The sequence below is a fragment of the Ciconia boyciana genome, chromosome 25 (assembly GCF_034638445.1).
Source record: "Ciconia boyciana chromosome 25, ASM3463844v1, whole genome shotgun sequence".
Classification (NCBI taxonomy): domain Eukaryota; kingdom Metazoa; phylum Chordata; class Aves; order Ciconiiformes; family Ciconiidae; genus Ciconia; species Ciconia boyciana.
In genome coordinates, this window is record NC_132958.1 from 5,430,169 (window position 1) to 5,449,669 (window position 19,501).

The 19,501-nt window shown below is 51.7% G+C and overlaps 2 protein-coding genes across 5 annotated transcripts; both read right to left on the reverse strand.

The window, feature by feature from the left end:
* Window positions 1-82: 82 nt before the first annotated feature.
* BRF2 (BRF2 general transcription factor IIIB subunit) lies at window positions 83-3,444 on the reverse strand. Its single transcript, XM_072846115.1, has 4 exons — window positions 3,237-3,444; window positions 2,557-2,616; window positions 1,883-2,204; window positions 83-1,156 (listed from the first exon to the last, which is right to left on the reverse strand). The coding sequence occupies exons 1-4, from the start codon at window positions 3,388-3,390 to the stop codon at window positions 445-447; spliced, it is 1,248 nt and encodes a 415-aa protein (XP_072702216.1). The 5' UTR covers window positions 3,391-3,444; the 3' UTR covers window positions 83-444.
* Window positions 3,445-4,246: 802 nt separating this feature from the next.
* On the reverse strand, window positions 4,247-19,501 carry RAB11FIP1 (RAB11 family interacting protein 1). Of its 4 annotated transcripts, XR_012039659.1 has the most exons (7): window positions 19,062-19,501; window positions 15,347-15,789; window positions 14,085-14,880; window positions 10,776-13,103; window positions 9,478-9,583; window positions 9,064-9,257; window positions 7,360-7,491 (listed from the first exon to the last, which is right to left on the reverse strand). XR_012039659.1 is itself a non-coding variant. In XM_072846062.1 (6 exons), the coding sequence occupies exons 1-6, from the start codon at window positions 19,406-19,408 to the stop codon at window positions 7,273-7,275; spliced, it is 4,236 nt and encodes a 1,411-aa protein (XP_072702163.1). In that variant the 5' UTR covers window positions 19,409-19,501; the 3' UTR covers window positions 4,247-7,272. The 4 variants fall into 4 exon arrangements, 3 of the variants coding, with proteins under 3 accessions (XP_072702163.1, XP_072702162.1, XP_072702164.1); XM_072846062.1 differs by lacking the exon at window positions 9,064-9,257 and having other exon boundaries at window positions 4,247-7,491; window positions 14,085-14,877; XM_072846061.1 differs by lacking the exon at window positions 9,064-9,257 and having other exon boundaries at window positions 4,247-7,491.

Sequence of the window (19,501 nt, forward strand, 5' to 3'; positions counted from 1 at the left end):
AGCCAGAGCAGCGCTACAGAAAACCAGCACCAGTGAAGGTGCTGGAGACCTTCCCCTGGGCATCACCCCCGTTGTAAGTCCGCGGGCTCACCAGACTCGCTCGTGACGCCACCCCGCAGGACTGGGACTCACCAAAACCCCTTTTACCAGAGGCTGCAAAGAGAGAGAATCCAGAAACCAGTCCTGGCACCTGCACTTTGATTTATTGCTAACAGAAATGTAACGCAACCCAAAGCAGTCACTCCATAAAAAGCTCCATTTTGGTCCAGAACATGAAAAAGGACATCGCCCATTCCTTCCCCACAACCCCGCTCCCTTGGGCGGCCGTCCCTGCAGCATGCGATGGCTCTGTCACCATCGGGTTTCATGCCTTTGGTCCCACAGTCCCTGCTGCCCTGGTGTCTGGCAGCACCATCCTCTGGACCATGCTGGAGATGACCACCTTCATGGCCAGGCCTTGGCCTTCCTGAAGGCCCGGATCTCCTCTGGGCTTCGCAGGTACTGCTCGATTTCGCTGTCAGAGATGGCCTCGTCGCCGGTGATGGCAGAGTCCGAAGCGCTCGGGGCTGCTGTCCGCAGTCTCTTCCTCGGATTGATAAGGCAGGGCGGCAGCAAGGGCCGCGGGCTGCCCTCACGCTGGCGTTTCCCTTCAGAGGGACAGCCCTCCTCCTGCGCTGCCCCTCCTGCTGCCGGAGGAGAGCCAGGGCAGCCCTTGTCCAGGGCCACCGCACGCTGTTCCTCCCCGTCCTCCAGGCAGAAGGCGTTTTTCAGCAGGAAAATTCGGTGTTGCAGCAGGTCCCCAATGTGCTTGACCACAGTTTTCTTGTCCATGTTAAACACCCTCAGCCAAGTGAGCTGGGAGGCCATTCTCAGGAGGATCTCAAGAAGCTCCTTCAGCCTCAGGTGCGCCGGCGGTGGCAGATCAACACCCGCCAGCTTGCAGAACCGCGCCAAAGTGCAGGTGAGGCGGGCGGCAGGCTGCAGCGACTGCCACGACAGGAAGGCCGCGGCCGTGACAATGGGAATAGGGTGACGGCCGGTGACCAGCCACGTCTCGCTGGCCAGCTCCACGATCTGCATCGTTCGGGCGACCATCTTCTCCTTGTCCTCCACAAACGGGGCAGGGATGTCGGCCGCGTGCTGGAATACCCGAAAACTGCAAGAGCGAAGAGCCCATCGTTAGCACCAGGGCACAGGGAAGCCTCACCACAGCGCCTCAGTAATCCAGCTCAACGTGGGAGCTGGCTGCAGTAAGGGCCTTTAGGACAAACACACCCTCCTCCCGCGATGGGCTTCTGCTCATCTTACCCAGCTAAGTGCTGCACTGCCCACTCTCCAAACTGAGGAGAAAGGGGCAGGAAGGGAAGAATCACAGCCCAGATTGTGACAAGGGAGGCAAAAAAGCCATCCCAGTCTGTAAAAACCCCAGCACACGCACGGGCCATCACCCTCAGCCCATCAGCAAACACCAGTCCTGCTCCTTCGGCTGCTCACGTCCACCTCCGGGCTACTCTGTTGTACTACGATCGCTGGCTGGAGCAAGAACTCGATGAAGTTTGTCATTCAAGGGACAACACAGGACAACACAACTCCCAGATCATGAGTTTTAGATGCTGCTGCACCAGTAGTGCCACCCAGCCTAACGGGCTCTCGGTAAATATGCCCCCTCTTAGCACGCAGGGCTGCGAACTGTCCGAGGGAATACTTTTCCAGATGATCCGGTTTTGCCTTAGAGCACTCAGCAACAACACGCCTGTGTAATAGCACAGGTCGCCCTGCGTCTGCTTGTGGACTTCTGTCCCGGCCACGGCTGCGTTTCAGAAGCTTTTCCACCCACGGTGTCAAATGCACGACTCTGAAATGGCTGAAAGGGCCCTGTTACCTGTTCAGGTGCGTCTTCACCAGATCCCCCAGGCTCAGGGCCGGCACAGAGAGCCCGAGCTCTTTCTGAAGGCTCAGGTAGACGCTGGCAAACAGCTCCTGCTTCGCGTAAAGCAGGGAGCAGATCGTCCCCATCGTCAGGGGCCAGTTGTGCTGTCGACAAGTCACGAAGACGCAGCAGCCCCCCAGGAGCTCCTTCTTCTCCAGACTGACCAGGTGGAAGGAGGGGTGCTGCAGAGCTCTCTGGAAGTACGACACCGCCGTCTCCTCGAACACTGTCGGGAGCTGGAGGACTTTACAGAGATCCTGGACCCGCCTGATCCCTGTGAGAAGACACGGCCCTTAAAGATCAGCTCAAGCAGCTTCTGATACACACCTCTCCTCAACATGACACCGCAGCCAGCAATCACCCAGCCCCGGCAAAGGCACGAGAGCAGCCCAGTTCCTGCAGCCCTGCAGACAGCGGGAAAAGATCTCCCAAGTCCCTTAGTGCAGCTGAGGCAGTTCGCTGAAGGCAGGCACTGGCTGGACGCAGAACTAACTGCCTTCCTCATGCTTTACTGCCACCTCCGAAGGCTTTTACCTTTTCAGAGAGCATTAGAAACATGTTAAACAAACTAGAGTAGCAGCAAGAGAGAACTGGGGTGCGAAGGAAACCGAACGGCACGCTCTTACCTCGCTGCAGGCAGCGGCTCAGCTGCTCTTTCTGGCCAGTGCTCTGGGAATACGCCACCTCTGAAAGAGAGTCAGTGTTAGGCCAGATAATCTAAATGGTGTCATTTAGATTTTGGGCAACCAGATGCCCATGGTACTGGCTTTCAATTATCAGAATTGACAGATCTCGCTAAACAAGAGCTGGCAGCACAGGTTAAGTAATAGTGAAGTGCAGGGTCCCCTTCAAGCCATCGCTTCTCTACAAACAGAACCAGCAAACGGCCTCGGGGCTACTGCACAAGGCTTGTAAGAGATTTGAATGCCAAAAAGCAGCACACCACCGGTTCCAAGCCTAAAACCAGGCAGAGAAGCGCTGTTGGTCTGACCCTATAACGGAAAAAACGTGCTGGTCTTGTGCTTAGGAGGGAGGGGGGAAGCGGCTGGTCAGTCCTGGCAGCACCCAGCCCTGCCCTCCGCACCGAGGCCCTTCTGACAGCGCGAAGCCTGCAGGGGTGCGGAGCGTGGAAGGACAACGGCCCCTGGGCTGACTGAAACGGCCGCTCGGGGAGTGCTTCGTTGCTCAGACCGGCTCAAAACAAGCTTCCCACAGAGAGTTTTGCACCAGGCCGAATGCAAACGCTCCCGGGCCGCTCGCCCCGCGCCCAGCCGTGCCGGTGACCCGGGCCCGGGCCCGGCCGCACCTCGCAGGTGCTCCTCCTCGGCGTAGGTGGTGGTGAGGAGCCCCTCGGCGAGGACGCAGCCGCAGGCGGCGCAGACCAGCTGCTGCTGCGCGTAGTGCGCGTCCTCCACCAGCGCGGCCGAGCCGCAGCCGGGGCAGCGGCCCCGCGCCGCCATCGCCGCCGCCGCCCCGGGGGAGCGCTGGGGCGGGCGCACCGCCGCCCACCAATAGCGGCGCCGCCCGCGGTCCGTCCCGCCGCCCCGCCCGGTCGAGGCGCCGCCCCCGCACGCCGCGTTCCGGGCTCCCGCGAGTTCCGCCCGGGCCGACCCAGCGTCCCCGGGCAGGAGGAGGCGGCGGCGGCTGCCGGGCACCGGCGGAGGGGAGGGGAGAGGGAGCGGGGGGACAACGCGCTCCGTCGCTCAGCGGGGAACCGCGAAATCATCAAAACCTTCCCCTCGGGAGACTCGTCAGCCACAGGTCCTCATCATCCCCGTCCTCCCCAGAGCTGTCAGTGCCCAGCCGCGTCCCTCCCATGTGCTGGGGGGCTCTGGGTGGCCCCCATCCGCCTCTCATTACCAGCAGAGGATGAGGGCCACGACAGCACTCAGGGCTCCTGCAGCGCTGATGGGTTTCAGGCTAAATGGCCCCGAGACAGCGGGAGGCTGATTTCCTCTCTCTTCATGGCTGCCCACCATTTGAGGGCCATTACAATTAGGGGCCCGGACCCGCGCTGTGACTGGGGTGATTTAACTGGCTCCTAGCCAACGACCTTTCACACATTTTTTTTCTCGCTTTACAGAAACTCTCGATTCTCGTGATGCGGAGGAGCTCGTCCGAGGAGCTCGTCCGTCAGGTTTCCCCACCCTGCGAGGTGTTTACCGTGAACTTCCTGCACGGATAGCTTGCAGGGATGGAACTAGCCCAAAAATACCTTGAGGATGAGGAGTTTCGGGCAGCGGAGCTGGTCACGAGGAGGGGATGAGGCCCTTTTGAAACTGCTCTTTCAGAAAAAAGACAAAGTGATCGGAATACTGGATTTAAGGTATTTTTATTTTAGTGTTCCATGAAACCAAAAGGCATTTAAAAACAAGTAAGTACCCAGGCTAAAAGCAGACAGTATAAACAGGGAAAAATACATTCAGATCCTTCAATAATAAAACAAGACATTTGATTCTTAAGGCCCTTAAAGTCAAGGTGAAGCACCTTGCTGGACATAAAATGCCAATCCCCTTACGCCAAAGAAAGGCTTTAACTAGTATCGCCAATAAAAGACTGAGGTACAAGGTTTGTGCGATGCTTTCACGGCCGTGGAAGTTGAAGCGTGGCTGGCGCAGGACCGTGACCCCGCAGCAGCGCCCGTGCTGCTCTGGCAGGAGGCTCGACACCTGCAGCCACCGGAGAGAACAACCCCAGGGGCAAAAGCCAGGCACAGCCTGGGGTCCGGCTCAACGGACACGGCTGTAACAGGCAAAAAAGGCTGCCAGGAGAGGATATTACAAGTTTTAAGGCTTCATTACCGCTTTGTTTCTGTGTATGTAACTTCAAGATGCGCATTCTTGCCAACAGGAATGCGCATGATCCAAACTTCATAAAATCCATACTCCAAAAGCATCGCACGCAGCACCGCGGTGCCTCCGGCAGCCAGCGACTCAGTAGTACCCATATTGTTTTAAAATGAGGCCAGCAAAAAGCAAGAGGCCAGTCTTGCTTCCCATGTGTCCAGTTACGACTACCGAAAATACCATTGTTCATTTTTGAACCGTTAAGTCACCGTTCAAAGGCACAAGAGGTTTTTCTGACTCTCTGACCTAGAACATCAGAAAGCTGTGGAATAAAGTCTAGAAGACAAGTTTATTGGTGAGGTATAGGCAACCGTTTCTTTCCGGAGATCCGCTGAGGCACAAGGAGGAAACAAATTAATCCTTCATCTTCCTCACTATTTCAAGGCACGGGAAGCAGCAGCAGTTTTCAGTAAGGCCAACCAGTACCACTCAAAATTAAAACCACCAGCCAAGAGCTGAAGATGCCACTAAGACCTTCTGCGTTTCAGACCCTTCGTGCACAGAAGAGAGTACAGCAGAAAAGAAATAACCCCCTTCACTGAAGACATCTGCTCAAATAAAAATAAAATTAGAAAAAAGTACCTGAAGTCTTAAAAGACTCTTAACGCTTCAGGCTTGTTTCAACTCAAGCTTCCCAGGAAGGAGAGCTCTGTCAGAAAAGCTCCAGACTTTGGTAGTTAGTCAGTTTACAGTAATAAAAATGTAATTAACAGCATTTTTTGAATTTTCCAATAAATGTATACATCTCTAGGCAAATATATTAAACTACTCTTCACTACAAAAATACAGTATTTGAGAAGTCTCCAGTGGTTTTCAGTGTTTTATGAAAATAGTAAGCAGACTACTAACAGGTTGATAGTCGATCCAGCTAGTCTAGTCCCTCAATAAAGTGCTTTGCTGTAGAAAAATTGAGTAAGAAACTCGCCCCTTTCGAGCTAAGCCAGGAGTGACCCAATAGACCCTTTCAACTTCCGAAGGTAGGAGCGTTTGCTTTGGTCCTCTGCTACCCACTCTTGCGGTATTTCAACTTTCTTCTAAGCCTTTTATGGACTCTCGCAACCCTGATAAATCCCAGAGATGCAGAGAGGCATCTGATTTTTTTGATCTTTGACAAGAGCTCGCCAAAACAAAGCCACATTTAGTTTTTCAGTGGAGGACACCTGTTGTGGTGGCTGCTCGATAGTGCTATGCTGTTATTTGCTGTCCGATGGGATGGGGAGAACATACCTGTCTCTATCGAGCTGCAAAGCAGCCACACATCAAGGAAGCAGACTGAGAGGTATCGATTGTCTAGCAAAACCAGCACGCCTTCTCAGCTACATAAAATTCTCATTCCATTCTGAGCAGCAAGCCACAAAGAAAACCAAATCAGATTCGAGCACTAGCGTTGTGACTGCTCCCATCCCCAGGGGAGGGCGACTTGGTTCCTCTCCCGGCTGTATAAGGAACGCACAAAAGAAAGCGTTGTAAGACCGATCGCTTTTGAAGGCCGTTCCAAGGTAAGCCCCAGCTCCAAAATCCAAGGTATTTAAATGTAATAAACTGCAATGGTGTAAAAGAAAAATCGTCACAGAACTCCCACACAGCAAGAGACACAGGCCACGCACGTGTCCTGTGAAACCCACACCTATTTAAGACTACAGAACAGAAGCCAGGCGTACCTTTGCCTCCCTCGTTTGAATGACCTTCAAGTCAGGAATTTGAAGGCTGTAAGAGAACAGCTTCTGATTTAAAATGCACCTGCGGCCCAAGTTCATTACTACCATTCCTAGGTAGACAAACGTACCATGACATCTCAATGTTTCCTATACCAAAAAACCCTGTAAACCTTCCCCTTGGAGAACTGCTTTGAAACAATATGTACTTTATAAGATTAACTAAGCTTTGCTTCTTCCTTTCCAATCTAAGGTTTAACTTGCATTCAACTTTTAGGGCATTAATCACTTTTAAAACACAGACCAGACAGCCCTGGTCTGAAGCACACATCTTTGGACTTCTCTAGTGTAGTTGTTAATTATTTTTTTTTTTTTAAAACAATCAAATCCTCAAGCTTTACTGTACAAGATTTTATATTGCACTACAACTTAAGATATGGAAAGAAGAGTAACTGATCTATCAAAGCTGCTACAAAACAAAACCATTAAAAAAAAGTCTTCATAAAGGATCATCAGTGCCTTGCTGGCAAGCAAAACACATCAAAAACCCTTCATCCTTCCTCTCGCAATCAGCCTTTGGATTAGACGCCTGAACAAGTCTTCCCAAATAATGGAAAGAAACCAAGAAATAAATATGATAAGTTGACTCCACTTCTGGACTCCACATACAAGGCCTGATGTAACTACTAATCAAACTGAGAGTTGCTCAAGGCGGAAACAGGAAAGAGGTCGTGTTCTGTGGGCAGCACAACTGGTACCACCTACTTCACATCGTCTCCTTATTAATCAGACTCCGCTGGCGGGAACTCAGTCCTTTGTTCAACCAACATCCCGAGCGCTTTTACATCTTCCCAGCTTTTTTGTTTCCAGACATGGAAACACGAAGAATGTTTGGGGTTTCTTCCATGACTCTGACAAGCAAGTTATCGATGTAGTCTTCAAGCTCACGCACCTGGAGATCTTTCTTGGTAATTGTATCCTTCTGCTTCAAGACCAGCTGGATCAGCTCATCGTGTGTTAGCTGAGCATACGCATAGGCAGGATCTGAAGGGTCATATTTCTTCGAGAGAGAAGAAAGGCAGGGTCATTACAGACATACGGGCATTTCAGAATAGCAACAATGATATCCGGTAGCTGGCTTGCGGGGTTTAAAGCACCAATGAACAACTTTACAGACAGCTTTTGCAGAACCACAGCTGCTCTTCAAAAGTATTACTGTGCTTCCTATCTTTTTAAAAATAAGTTCCATCCAAACGACATTTCGGAACATCAGCCATTAGCACTTTACGATCAAGGAGAGCAGGCTGCCCAGGGCCAAGCTGCGCAACGGCCAAGGCACTAACAACGACAGGGAGAGGCGGGCAGGCCAGGCAAGCTTTCTGCTACAAAGCACCTTTTGGGCCATTAGCAAACCTAGCCTGGGAAAATTCATACAAACCACTCTCTATTCACGTACTTCCAGAACGCAGAATAGCTTTTTGAAAGTATTTGGAGGAAAAAAGATTAACCGTGTGCTACTTATGGCAGAGCAATGCAATTTGTAGAGCTTAGGCAGTCTTCTCCAGAACAGAAGGCAGGCTCAGAGCGAGACAGATGTTATGGACGGTAACCAGGCTTTTAGCACAAAATCTTTGCATAATGTCAGTTCTGTAATTCAACTCTTCTCCAGTTTACACTGAAAGAATGTCGACTCCAGAGAGCAGCCCATCCAGCTTAGCAAAGATGCATGGAAGTTACAGCCATGCACCATCAACTACCATCGTTTATAGACGAGCACTGGGACAGCTATTGTTTAAGACACGCCAAAGACTAGGAAAGCCAAATTCAGGTTAAACAGCAAGAAACACCCACCCAGGCCTTTGCCATTTCCCTCTTGTTAGCGCTGTGAAAACACATCACAACACAGCTTCTCCAAGAAGTCTGCTTTTAACCCTTAAGCAAACTGGACAGGTACTTAGCAGCTTCTGCCAGTTCCTCCCGCCACCTTCTCAGACGCTAAACCAGAACGCCAGCCCAGGCTTTTCTTTCACAGGCAGTATGCATACAACAGGCTCGCGTGACTACATCAAGCATAATTTCTTATGTGGAATCAGAGCACCATGCCAGAATACTAATTACAAGTTTTCAACTCATTCAAAATAGCAACGTGTCAGTTTGAATATTTAACTCGCATTTTCTTCTTTTCCACTTACACCAGAAGGAGGCACTACAGTTATTCTGGTACCAACCTTTCGTTTTCCCCAAAAGACCCTTACAGACAATAACGGTACCCAGGGTTTTTCCCTGCTGACCCAGAGACGCTTCTTGCCATTCTTATCAACAAAACTTTTAAGCTACGCCTCAAGCTTGGAGGTCTCTTTTGAGGCCAAGATTATGCAAAAAACTCCTTTTAAATCTAAGTGATTATGCAAGCTGCACAGCTAGGCTTTTAGGAAGCGGCTGTGCTTTAATGGCAGGTGCCCGGTCTCTCAATCTGCACGGGATATTAATGCAACACATTACAAGGCAGCAGCCACCCTGAGGTTACTTTCCCCACCTTCTCGACTTCAAGAGCCACGTACTTATTTCAGGGTGAAAACGAGCTTTGGGGACTAATCACGTCTGACAATAAACAGTGCCTAATTTGTCCAACCTTCTGTGCAGATCCCACACAGCTCCCACACGTCACCAACGGGACTATCTTCCAGGGGTAGGACCACCCGCGAGTCACCCGTCGTTCCTGTCACAGCCGTCTCAGGGCTCGCACACATCCCGCTCACCTCTGGGGAGTCAGACCCTGCACTCCTCTCCACTGAGCATCCCCTCCGCAAACAAGAGGCACCAATTCTATTATAGATCAGTTTGCAAGAAAAAAAAATATTTAAAGACTGTCCCCACCTTTGTGGACTGACAAAAAGAAAGTTCATGCCCCCCACAGCCTAATAACCCCTGTTCTTTCTCTGCTCAGGATATACGAGACATGAGCCTAGGCAAACTATCTCAAATACACAGACTCTGTTCCATTTACTGCTTAAGCTTTGGTTTGAAGTGCCACTTTCCTCCATACCTTCACGTTCATCTCGAGCAGCTTCTCATTCACAGTGCTGATGACATCCAGGTTTTTACTTTGAGACTTGTTTGCTGTGGCATTCATTGGCTTCACAGGATGAAGTCTGCAACATTAGAAAAGGTTTATGTTATTTAGGCAGTACATATAACACCAGCACTACACAGATCTTCAGACTAAAAACAAATATGGCAAGAAATTGGGAAAAATTCCTTCTCTATCTCCAGACAGATAAGAGATTCAGCTTCGGGAAGACAAGGCATTTCTGTCTAAGCTATAGGCTTTTTCTAAGTACACTCCAGTTCTCTTTCTACTATCTTTATTGACTTAAGGCATTGGAGTTAAAGAAGCAGTAACAAGGGAAATACATCCTGAATGGTATGTCACAAAAGAAAAGCTAAGTCGGTCTACACGAGAAGGCAGTACACAGCAGCAGTTACGCTGATCTCTCACGCACTAGTATTTGAGCCTGACTTTCCTAACAAGAACATATTTGCAGTTCTTGCAACATATCAAATACTTCTACTATCCTGGGACAAACATGTATTACGCCTTTTCCAATCTGAACTTACGCCATAAGCTGCCAAAAAGTGCTATCTTCATTTGCTCGAGCAGGATTTATATTGCCAGTTTTAATACAGGAAGAAAATTTTGCTTGTATCTCAGCAAATGCCAGCCCAGAAGCGTCCTAGACCCTAGACAGAGTTCTGCAGATAAAGTACTGAGGGCTGACAGGTCAGCGGGAGAACAGCACCCCAGCAGGCAGGAGGAGCTGCAGACAGCTCCAGAGAGCAGCCACGCATTCCTGGGAGAGAGAGGCTTTAGCTGCATCGCTTGCTGCGATTCACTTCAAGGCTCAGGAGCCCAGTTCAGCCAGGAAAGGAAGCAGCCCAGTTTAGCAGGCTTCCTGTGACCATTCTCCCACTTCTGAAAAATGGATGTATTGCAGTCCATTTCCCCAGTTTGATGAAATAACCCTATTCCTTAAACTGTCACCAAATTTCCTAACAGTTTTCCTAAGAGGTAGCACTGTGAAGAACAGCAGGTCCTCTCAAGCGCTCTGGGCATCCTTAATAGCTATACAGATTCATCTGGTGCCAGCAATGATCCTACGCTGGCACGACAGGACCCAGGCCCAGAAAAATCCACGGGCTGGAGGAAGTTAAGGCTGTACAATGCCACGTCACTGCAAAGCACAATTCCTGCAGCTGGAGAGACAGATCTGCGCTCACAGGAAGAAAAAGCAAGGCTCACATCAGCACTGAGATACTTTCTGTGCATTTCCCATATTCTCTCACCTGTGCTTAGGAGACACGGTTTCACCACTCTGCTGAGTTTGGTTAGGATATGTTTCAGAGGGTGAAACCCATGCCTGAAGAAGCTTCTTCTTGCCAGAATTTCCTGCTTTATCTGCGAAGCCCTCGGCTGTTGGCTTTTTCGGAGACTCTGCTCTACGATTTGGGGTGTCAGAGGGGAGAGAATGAGAGGAAGAGTAGGGCTGGGAAGGACTTGACAGGGAGGAAGAGGAAACAGAAGGCTCAAAGAAGTCACACTCTGCACACTCCTCAACACCTGCACTTATTTTCAGTTCTTGTTTCTCAAAATGACTATTATGCTCCCCGGAATGAGACGTCATACCTGAGCCTGAGTCAGCTACCTGGTTATTGACACTGTGAACATCTACTCTGGCAGGCAGCATGGATGGTTTGCTTGGCTTACAAGCACCAGGAGCACTTCCTCCTCCTCCTCCTCCTCCTGGAGCGGCCGGGGTTACTTGGGCTGCAGCAGAGCTATCAGAGTGCTCTTTCAGTTCTTCATGCAAAGACATTAAATCTAGGGACTGCCTTCCAGTCTCTGAAACGTTTTTATCACCTGCAGCAACACCACGGTTCTCCTGACAGTCACCCAGCAGCTCGTCATCGGAGCCTCCCTCCGGAATAACCGGAAGACCGGCCAGTTTCGAACCACGGTCTCCGGTAAGGGGAATGGCAGACTTTAAATTTGTAAGACAGTCAAATAAATCATCACCACCTTCATTTTTTAAATGCCTATTACTGCTGTCATCTCTCAGCGTCACTGGTGGAGTGATGGTCTCTAATGAGCCACTTTGGGGGAGGCACCCACAAGCATCTGAGGCTTTATCATTTTTTACACCATCGCCTGAAGAAGGCACATCACCACTTAACTCATCAGCCTGAGAAACCGGTGGGCACTTTTTCAGCGTTGAAGACAGCCGTGGTGCTGGCTTCGGAGTAACTAACACCTCGCTGCCAGCCCTCCCTACATCGGCTTCCCAAAGGGACAGTGTGCAAGCTCCCAAGGTTGGTTTGGCAGATCCTGCCTGAGAAAATGAGTCATTTTTATCAAGCGGAGTTGCTTGGGGCTGTATCGTCGGTGCACATTCTTCTCGTCTCTTCTCACCAAAGGCCTCCTGCTTCTCATTCAGCTCACTCTTGGGGGAAGGTGGCTGTTCAGCACCGATCTCTGGCAAGAGGCTACTACTACACTTTGAGAGAGATGCAAAGGGTTTGCCGTCCTTTGCGCAGGGTTCGGTATTTACACCACCTACTTCCACACCACCCCGAACAGCATAGGTCTCATCCCTGTTTCGGATGAGACCTATGCTGTCACTAGAGAGTTCTGACGACGGGTAGCACCCTGCTCCCCGTTCGCGAGCAAACCCTGCTCGCTCTCCTGTTGCATCTGAACCTGTCGATAACATTCCACTGAAATCAGAGCACTGCTTTTCACGTGCTTGCCCACCCAAATCCTCATCACCTGATGTAACACCCTCCGATCCCGCACGGATAAAGGACACAGATTTCCTGTTGCCTAGCTTACTTCTTTTCAAAGAAGTCTCAACCTGAAGCTGGGGAGAATCACACTGCTTCTTTGGAGCCAGACCAGGGTTGTCAGAAAGGGTGCCGAGAGGGCTGGATACAGCTTTGACATTACTAGTTAAAGCCACACACGAAGAGCTCCCTAAAGCATCGCGACCAGAGTGTTTCAGCTCAACAGGGTGTTCTGTTGAGGAACAGTCTTCATCACAAGGAAGGCAGAAAGGGGAAGAACTAGCAACAGCTTCGAAACCTGGCGCATGGGGTTCCCACCCAAGCTTGGATACAAAGGGATTATTGTCATTAAAGTGACAATCAGAGGGGAGAGAAGGTGCGAGTGGGCGAGAGAGACCCCGGGAAGCCCGTGTATCAGAGCTTTCAGGACTGTGGCCCCATGAGCTCTGCCCCCATTCAGAAGCAAAAGGATTGTTACCGCTACCAGAGACCTGCCCAGGAAGAGGCATTTTGGGAACAGAGGCTGCAAGATGATGGGATGAAGGGAAACGGGCAACGCCTTCAGGATCCAGGGCTGCCGATGCCCTGCCCCACTCGGGAGTAAAGGGGTTCTTGCCATTCAAAAGCTCTGCAGCAAAAGGAGGAGGAGAAGTAATAGATGCAGAGGAACTAGTAATGTTTTCAGAGTCTGGCACTTTGACTTTTTGTCCTGTTTTAGAAATAAAAGGATTATTGTCACTACTGATACGGTGTACAGAAAGAAAAGCAGGAAGGGAATCAGGTGCAAGAGTAGGAAGCGTGGCTTTGGTTTCCTCCTCTGAAGACACGCCCAGTCTGCAAAAAGGGACAAAAAACTCGCATGTCACTTGCAGATGCAACACGAGGCAGGAACAGACAAGCTTTAGCACCAGACTCCATCAACTCCTAACACTGGAGATGAATTATACTTACAAGACACCTCAGAGCCTGTCTGATAGACTTTACATACTTAAACGCGTCTTTACAAAGCACTCAATTTATGTCAGAACACTTCTGCTGTAGCGTTTGCACAGGTTACTGCGGTAGCTGCTTTTAAGCACGATCTCATCTTTTGCACCCCAAGCAATTTTATTAGTTTGTAAGACACTTCATATGCAAGACATTTAAACACGAGAAGCACTGAAAATAAGGAGTTAGAGACAGACACAAAACATAGCCTCATTAGTAGGACACACCCATATATATATAACACACACACATGCAGTTTTTTACATATATATATTTATATAAAAAGGATAAAGGAGCAGAATTTCCGAAAAAGCCTTGTGTACTAATTCGCACAAACGTCCTTCATGTTGCTGTGACCAGTACAAAAAGCAGACGGGCTCCAAGATTAACGCTTTTGAAGACCACAGCCAAATACAGAAGAGAAAAGTAGAGATGTTAGAACTGGTACTTCAGCCCCTGGGTATGTTCAAGCCACACAGCTCAGAAGAATGTTAGTTTTTGCAAAAGATCCAGCAAGAAGAATCACCCCTACAGTACCTGCAAAGATGCCTGCACTCAGAGAACCACTATTTTTGCATCACTTACAAGGAACACCCCTATATCAATCTCTTTTTCATACTGAGAGAGAACTTGGAATTATTATTTGTTATCAAAGGGCCCAACGGCCAGCTTAAAACCACCAGATAGCCTGCAGAGCAACAGGCTTCTGCTGCACACAGGATGCCAAGTTGAGAAGCGCGCTCTGTGGCAGGAAGCAGCCGCGTTACAGCCTGCCGCCACCGCTGCGCATCGCTATTTACGTCAGCGTCTGAAGCGAACACGACTGACCTGGGCTTGACAGCTTTGGTCTTCGCCGGCACAGCTGCTTTTTCAGGTTTCCGTTCTTCCTCGAAAGGGTTGAGCGGCTGCTTATTTGCAAAGACGTCTTCTGCGCGGTGGCTGTCTTCTGAAGGATTCCCTCTACTTAAATCTGCCGGAAGTTCAAGACGTTTGGCCTCTTGTTCGTTCTTCTCTTCTGGAACTTTGTTCTCCTCATCCTGCGGGGTCCTGCCGGGAATATTCTCAGCATCACTGGTCTTCACTGCTTCCTTCTTCCCTGTGACCAGAGAGAGCAAGGCAGACTTTTTGTGGTCCGGTTTTTTGGTCTCTTTAACGACCTCAACAGTTGGAGGAACGCTGGTTTCCAGGTATTCTTCACTGCTAAGCAATTTGTATGACGGCAAAGTCATAGATTTAAAGGTCTCCAAGGATGCAGACCCAGAGAAAGCATGACTAGGAGACATTCTTCCCGTCTCCTCAGGTCCTTTAGTAGATCTGGAAGACAGGTTCTCTTCTGAAGCAAAGAGCTGCTTCCTCCTGAAGTTGTGAGGAGAGGGGGAAGAGGCTGGAGTGTTGTCTTTCGTCGTGCTCTCTTCCATATAAACGTGACTGCCATTGATACACAGACTAGACTTGGAAACAGGATCGGTTTTGGATTTAAGGCCACTGAATAAAGAGAGCCCTTCTTTCTTGGTGTGGCTAGTGGTTACTTGGTTTAGTTGCCTGCTGTCCAAAGCTGCTGTTTTACGAGATTTAAAGACAGGAGAAGGGGAGGACTTCTCTTCCAGGGCATTTCCGAAGGCTTCTGGAAAAAATAAATGGTGAGAAATTCAAGATGCAAGAACATCCTTTCCTCTGGCCCTCACTACTGACAAACTCAGTGCTTCACAGCAACAGAAACATCGCAAGTGTGACTATATCAGCCACTTCCAAACCTTCTGGGTCCCTACCACTGCCAGCCCTCAGCATACCGGATCACACGTGCTGCTCAATGACCTGAAACCACCACAGATCACTTCCTGTGAAGCTGCACCGCCAACACATGCAGACACTGCTCGGACAGCCCTGCAGTTTCTATGCTATCCCAAGGTAGGCTTAGCCGTGAGTGTCTAACGTCCTACGAGCATACACGCCACCGTGGACAGAAGTGACTTTCTATGGATTCGTTCAGTAAGAAGAATTTAACTAGTGCTCTAAAAGGTGTGAAAAGTGCAAGCAAACCTTTGGAGAAAGGCTCGTGCTTCATCACTGCGGTGACTGCCAATACTCACTTTCTGAGGTGGGAGAGGTCTCGGACTCCTCCTCATCCCATTGTGACTGGAAGTCGCTGGGCCGAAGCCGAACCCTCTCGGTGACGGGCTGCTGCGTCGGTAGGACTGACATGGACTGGGAGAGGGAAGTCTTCTGCAGGCCAGGTTTGGAAAACAAGGTTTTGAGCTTCGATTTCTTCTTTTCCTTCTCGACTGACTCATCTTCGCTGTCAGCAGGGGAGTGAGTCGTGCTGGGAATGATCGCCGACGCCGTGTCGGAAAGGCCACTGCTCCTCTTCCCCTTGAGCTTGTCTTTGAGCTTGCCAAAGGGAGAGCGGGACTTGTCTTTCATGGACAGATCAAACATACTGGCTGTCATGTTGCTCCTCATAAACTGGATATCCACTTCGATCTCCCCTCTCTCCTTTTCCTTTTTCCCTGGTTTGGAGCGAAGCTTGTACCACCTGCAGACACAAGGAGATGTCTTTTACAAACAAGTTCTTGAGAGGCACGGGTAATTTAGAACGACAGAGGGTGTTTATGTTTTAAAAACCAAATAAGCCTACGGGGGGGGGGGGAAGAAAAGCCTTTAATCTTACAATGACGTCATAATCATATGGCCCCAGGTGCCAAGGAAAACATTTCTTATCATAAATAGAAAGTTATTAGTAAAATTTGTTTTAAAAGCCAGACCAGGAAGGATTAAAAAAAAGAAGAAAAAAGAAACACAACATGGAATTTCTTATTTCAGCTCAGCCACTCTCTCCTGTGCTTTTATCTGGCTTCCCGAAAGAAATCTGCAGAGGCTAGGACTTTGAAGTGGGTGCGAAAAGAGCAGCCTCAGAGAGCTGAAACTGGTACCAGAGAGCTTACACACACGCCCCACGCCCTCATACCTTTCATTCCAGCTGCTTTTCAGTTGCTCTCTTAACGCCTCTCAAGCTAAGGAACCCCTAATCAACACGAGAACCCAACCAAGCCTTACAAACCGTCTGGGGATTTCCACTCACCTCTACCAGCTCGTGACTGGAGCGCACCAGGAAGGACCTTCGTTACAGACAGGACCTCATCCTTGTCTGAAATGCAGCTCCAGAATATTAAGTAAGCGCTCAGGGTATCCTAAACTGCAAAAACACCACCTGCATGCCGCTATCACACGTGCTCAGTTACCACTCGATGACATTCAAACCACATTAGGGCCGGCAAAGAAAATTATCAGCACTGCGCACCAATACTTTGTCTATTGCTGGAGCCGCAGACTCCCCGACTCCACAGAACCGATAGCAAAGGCCGCCTGGAAAAGGCCGGCTTCTTCCTCCTCACCAGCTGGTACACGACAATAAACGAAGCGAGCGGAGCATGCAAATCTGCCCCTCCATCAAACCTGCCCTTCATTTCTTTGAAGGTGCACTGGAAGCAATGAAAGAGAATGGGAAAAGGCAATTTGCTTCAGAGAAAATTCAAAACTAAAGCGCATTAACGGAAGGAGATGAATTCAGAAATTGCTACAGAGAAGCACATCAGAGGGAAACGAATGCTTAAGCACCACGCTACAGTTCGATCTTCAGACCTGAAGCGACAAGGCAGCAGCACCAGGGACGGGATTTTATAAGGAGATGTTAGGTTTTATCAGGTCCCTAAAGCTGCAGCAGCAAGGGAAGGCTTTGCCTTTAACGCAAGCCAGCACCGGGCACTTTTGTTCTAAACCGCGCGATTTCTAGGAGCATCCTGCGTTCGTACAGTGCCACAACAATTCACTCTGCGCGCTCTCTGCCCCGGGGAAAGAGCAGGCCCTGTTTGAATGGCATCCGAAATACAAACTACGTGTTCAGCAAAAGGCAGCTTAGCACTGAAACGCGGCCATCGCTTTGAGAAGCACGCCGCTACGTCCGCCTCAGAGCGGCGGAAAGGAAATAACATACTGACAGCCTCCCCCCGCAAACTACAAAATATAAAATCTTATTAATTTGTTTGATTATGTTAGTGTGCACCTGTCAATCTACATGCATTTATTTTCCAAATAAAACCAGCCCTTTACAGGTATACATCACCACAGCAGCTAAGGGATGACAAAAGAAACAGGCTTCAAACCGAAAATCAAGGGCCGGGGGAACGACGCTAACAATTGGAAGTGTCAGAAGTTTTCCCAGGAGCACCAAAGTTGGGGTTTTTTCTTTCCCTCCCTCTATTTTCCTTTGGCCCAGGCACAAAGAAACCGACCCGCGGTGCTCGCCTGGCAGGGCTGACTCCCCGAACTCTGCTGACGGGAGGCACATCACGCTCCGCAGTGTAAACACGCTGGCGCTTGACACAACCTTAATGACAGCCACGTTATAATTAAGGCCTCACAAGCGGCGACGGCTTTGTCAAGAAACACGACGCGGATCTCGGCTTTGGCCGAGCCGGTGTTAATACCTGGATCTGCTCGGGTGAGCGAGAAGAGGAAGGTGACTCACCAGCCACCTCAAGCCACATTACAAGGCTGCTGACTCCCAGTAAAACCCTCCCAGTAACCACCTCTGGGATTGCAGCGCACCGGCCCAGTGTTTTATGTTCAAAGGAGCAAGCACGATACAGAGCCGGCGCTCAGCAGAAGGAAAAGTCTCCCAGCTCGGTGTCCTGCTGACGAGCGCGAAGCCAGCCCATATAACACTGAATTATCTCCTCTTAAACATGCTTAGGCTCTGCTAAGTAATTATTAAGAAAAACACATAAACAACCGGCTGCAGCCTGCGCTCGTTCTCTGTCGGAAGGAGAGGGCATTTCAAACAAATTAAGTTTCTGGGTCACCCTGGCTGTTCCCAGCGTACGCTGTTAGCGCTCACGTGTAAATATTTAAAAATCAAACCCAAGCGGGAGGCAGGACCGGCTGAGAAAGCACCGGCCGCGTCTCCCCAGGCCGGCCTGGCAGCCGCAGGTGCCAGGACCCCCCGGCCTCTGCCAGGGGACAGCTATGGGGGGCTGACCCACATCAGGAGGGACCCTGCCCCGAGGAGTCACCCCATGGGCCCTCACGGGGCTTGAGGGGACCCCGTGGGGCACAGGGGTGCCTCACCAGATCCCCCCCACCCCTGTGGGGCACAGGGCCCCCCCCACCAGGACCCCACTCCTCTGTGGGGCACACAGGTCCCCATGGGGCACAGGGGCACCCCACCAGAACCCCAGTCCCCTGGGGGGCATGGGGGCCCCCCACCAGATCCCTCCCATGCCTGTGGGACACAGGGTCCCCCCACCAGAACCCCAGTCCCCCGTGGGGCACTGGGGCCCCCCACCAGAACCCCCCCACCCCTGTGGGGCACAGGGGCCCCCACCAGATCCCCAGTCCCCCGTGGGGCACAGGGGCCCCCCATCACAACCCCAGTCCCCTGTGGGCACAGGCCCCCACCAGATCCCCCCACCCCTGTGGGGCACAGGGGCCCCCCATCACAACCCCAGTCCCCTGTGGGGCACAGGGCCCCCACCAGATCCCCAGTCCCCGTGGGGCACAGGGGCCCCCACCAGATCCCCAGTCCCCCGTGGGGCACGGGTGCCCCCACCACAACCCCAGTCCCCCGTGGGGCAGGGGGATCCCGCACCACAACCCCAGTCCCCGTGGGACACAGGGTCCCCCCACCAGAACCCCAGTCCCCGTGGGCCCCCACCAGATCCCCTCCCCTGCCCCTGCCCCTGCCCCCGCGGGGCACAGACCCCGCGCCCCCAGCGCTCCCCTCGCGGCCCGGCTCCCCGGAGGCCCCACCCGCTGTGCCGCCGGCCGCCGGCCGCCCGCAGGGCCGCCAGGTCCACTTCGGCGCGTCCCAGGAACTTGTCGAGGCCGACGAGGGCGCGGTGCAGCACGGTGAGGCGCAGGGCGGCGGGCCGCGGCGGCGGCGGCAGCTCGAAGGTGGCCTCCTCCCGCCACAGCGGCTGCCCCTGGCACCGCTCCGCCACCGAGGTGGAGAACTTGTCGCGGCCCAGCGCCATCACGGTGTAGGCGTCGCTGCCGCCGCCGCCCGCCGCCGCCTTGGCCCGCAGCCCCCGCGCCCGCAGCACCGTCACCTGCACGTGGGTGGGCACCCAGGCCGGGGCCGGGCCCGGGCCTGACATGGCGGCGGAGCGGGAGCGGAGCGGGAGCGGAGCGGAGCGGAGCCGAGCGGAGCCGAGCGGCGCGGCCCGGCCCGGTGCGCAGCCCGGTGCGCT

What these genes read in the sequence shown, in the direction of transcription:
- RAB11FIP1 (XM_072846061.1), bottom strand. Translation starts at nt 19,408, where the DNA reads ATGTCAGGCCCGGGCCCGGCCCCGGCCTGGGTGCCCACCCACGTGCAG. An exon ending in GGCGGCCGGCGGCACAGCGG is followed by an intron (nt 15,790 to 19,061) that starts GTGGGGCCTCCG and finishes TTGTGTCTGCAG; the next exon opens with GTGGTACAAGCTTCGCTCCA. An exon ending in GACCTCTCCCACCTCAGAAA is followed by an intron (nt 14,881 to 15,346) that starts GTGAGTATTGGC and finishes TATTTTTTCCAG; the next exon opens with AAGCCTTCGGAAATGCCCTG.
- BRF2 (XM_072846115.1), bottom strand. Translation starts at nt 3,390, where the DNA reads ATGGCGGCGCGGGGCCGCTGCCCCGGCTGCGGCTCGGCCGCGCTGGTG. An exon ending in CGAGGAGGAGCACCTGCGAG is followed by an intron (nt 2,617 to 3,236) that starts GTGCGGCCGGGC and finishes ACTCTCTTTCAG; the next exon opens with AGGTGGCGTATTCCCAGAGC. An exon ending in GTGAAGACGCACCTGAACAG is followed by an intron (nt 1,157 to 1,882) that starts GTAACAGGGCCC and finishes TCGCTCTTGCAG; the next exon opens with TTTTCGGGTATTCCAGCACG.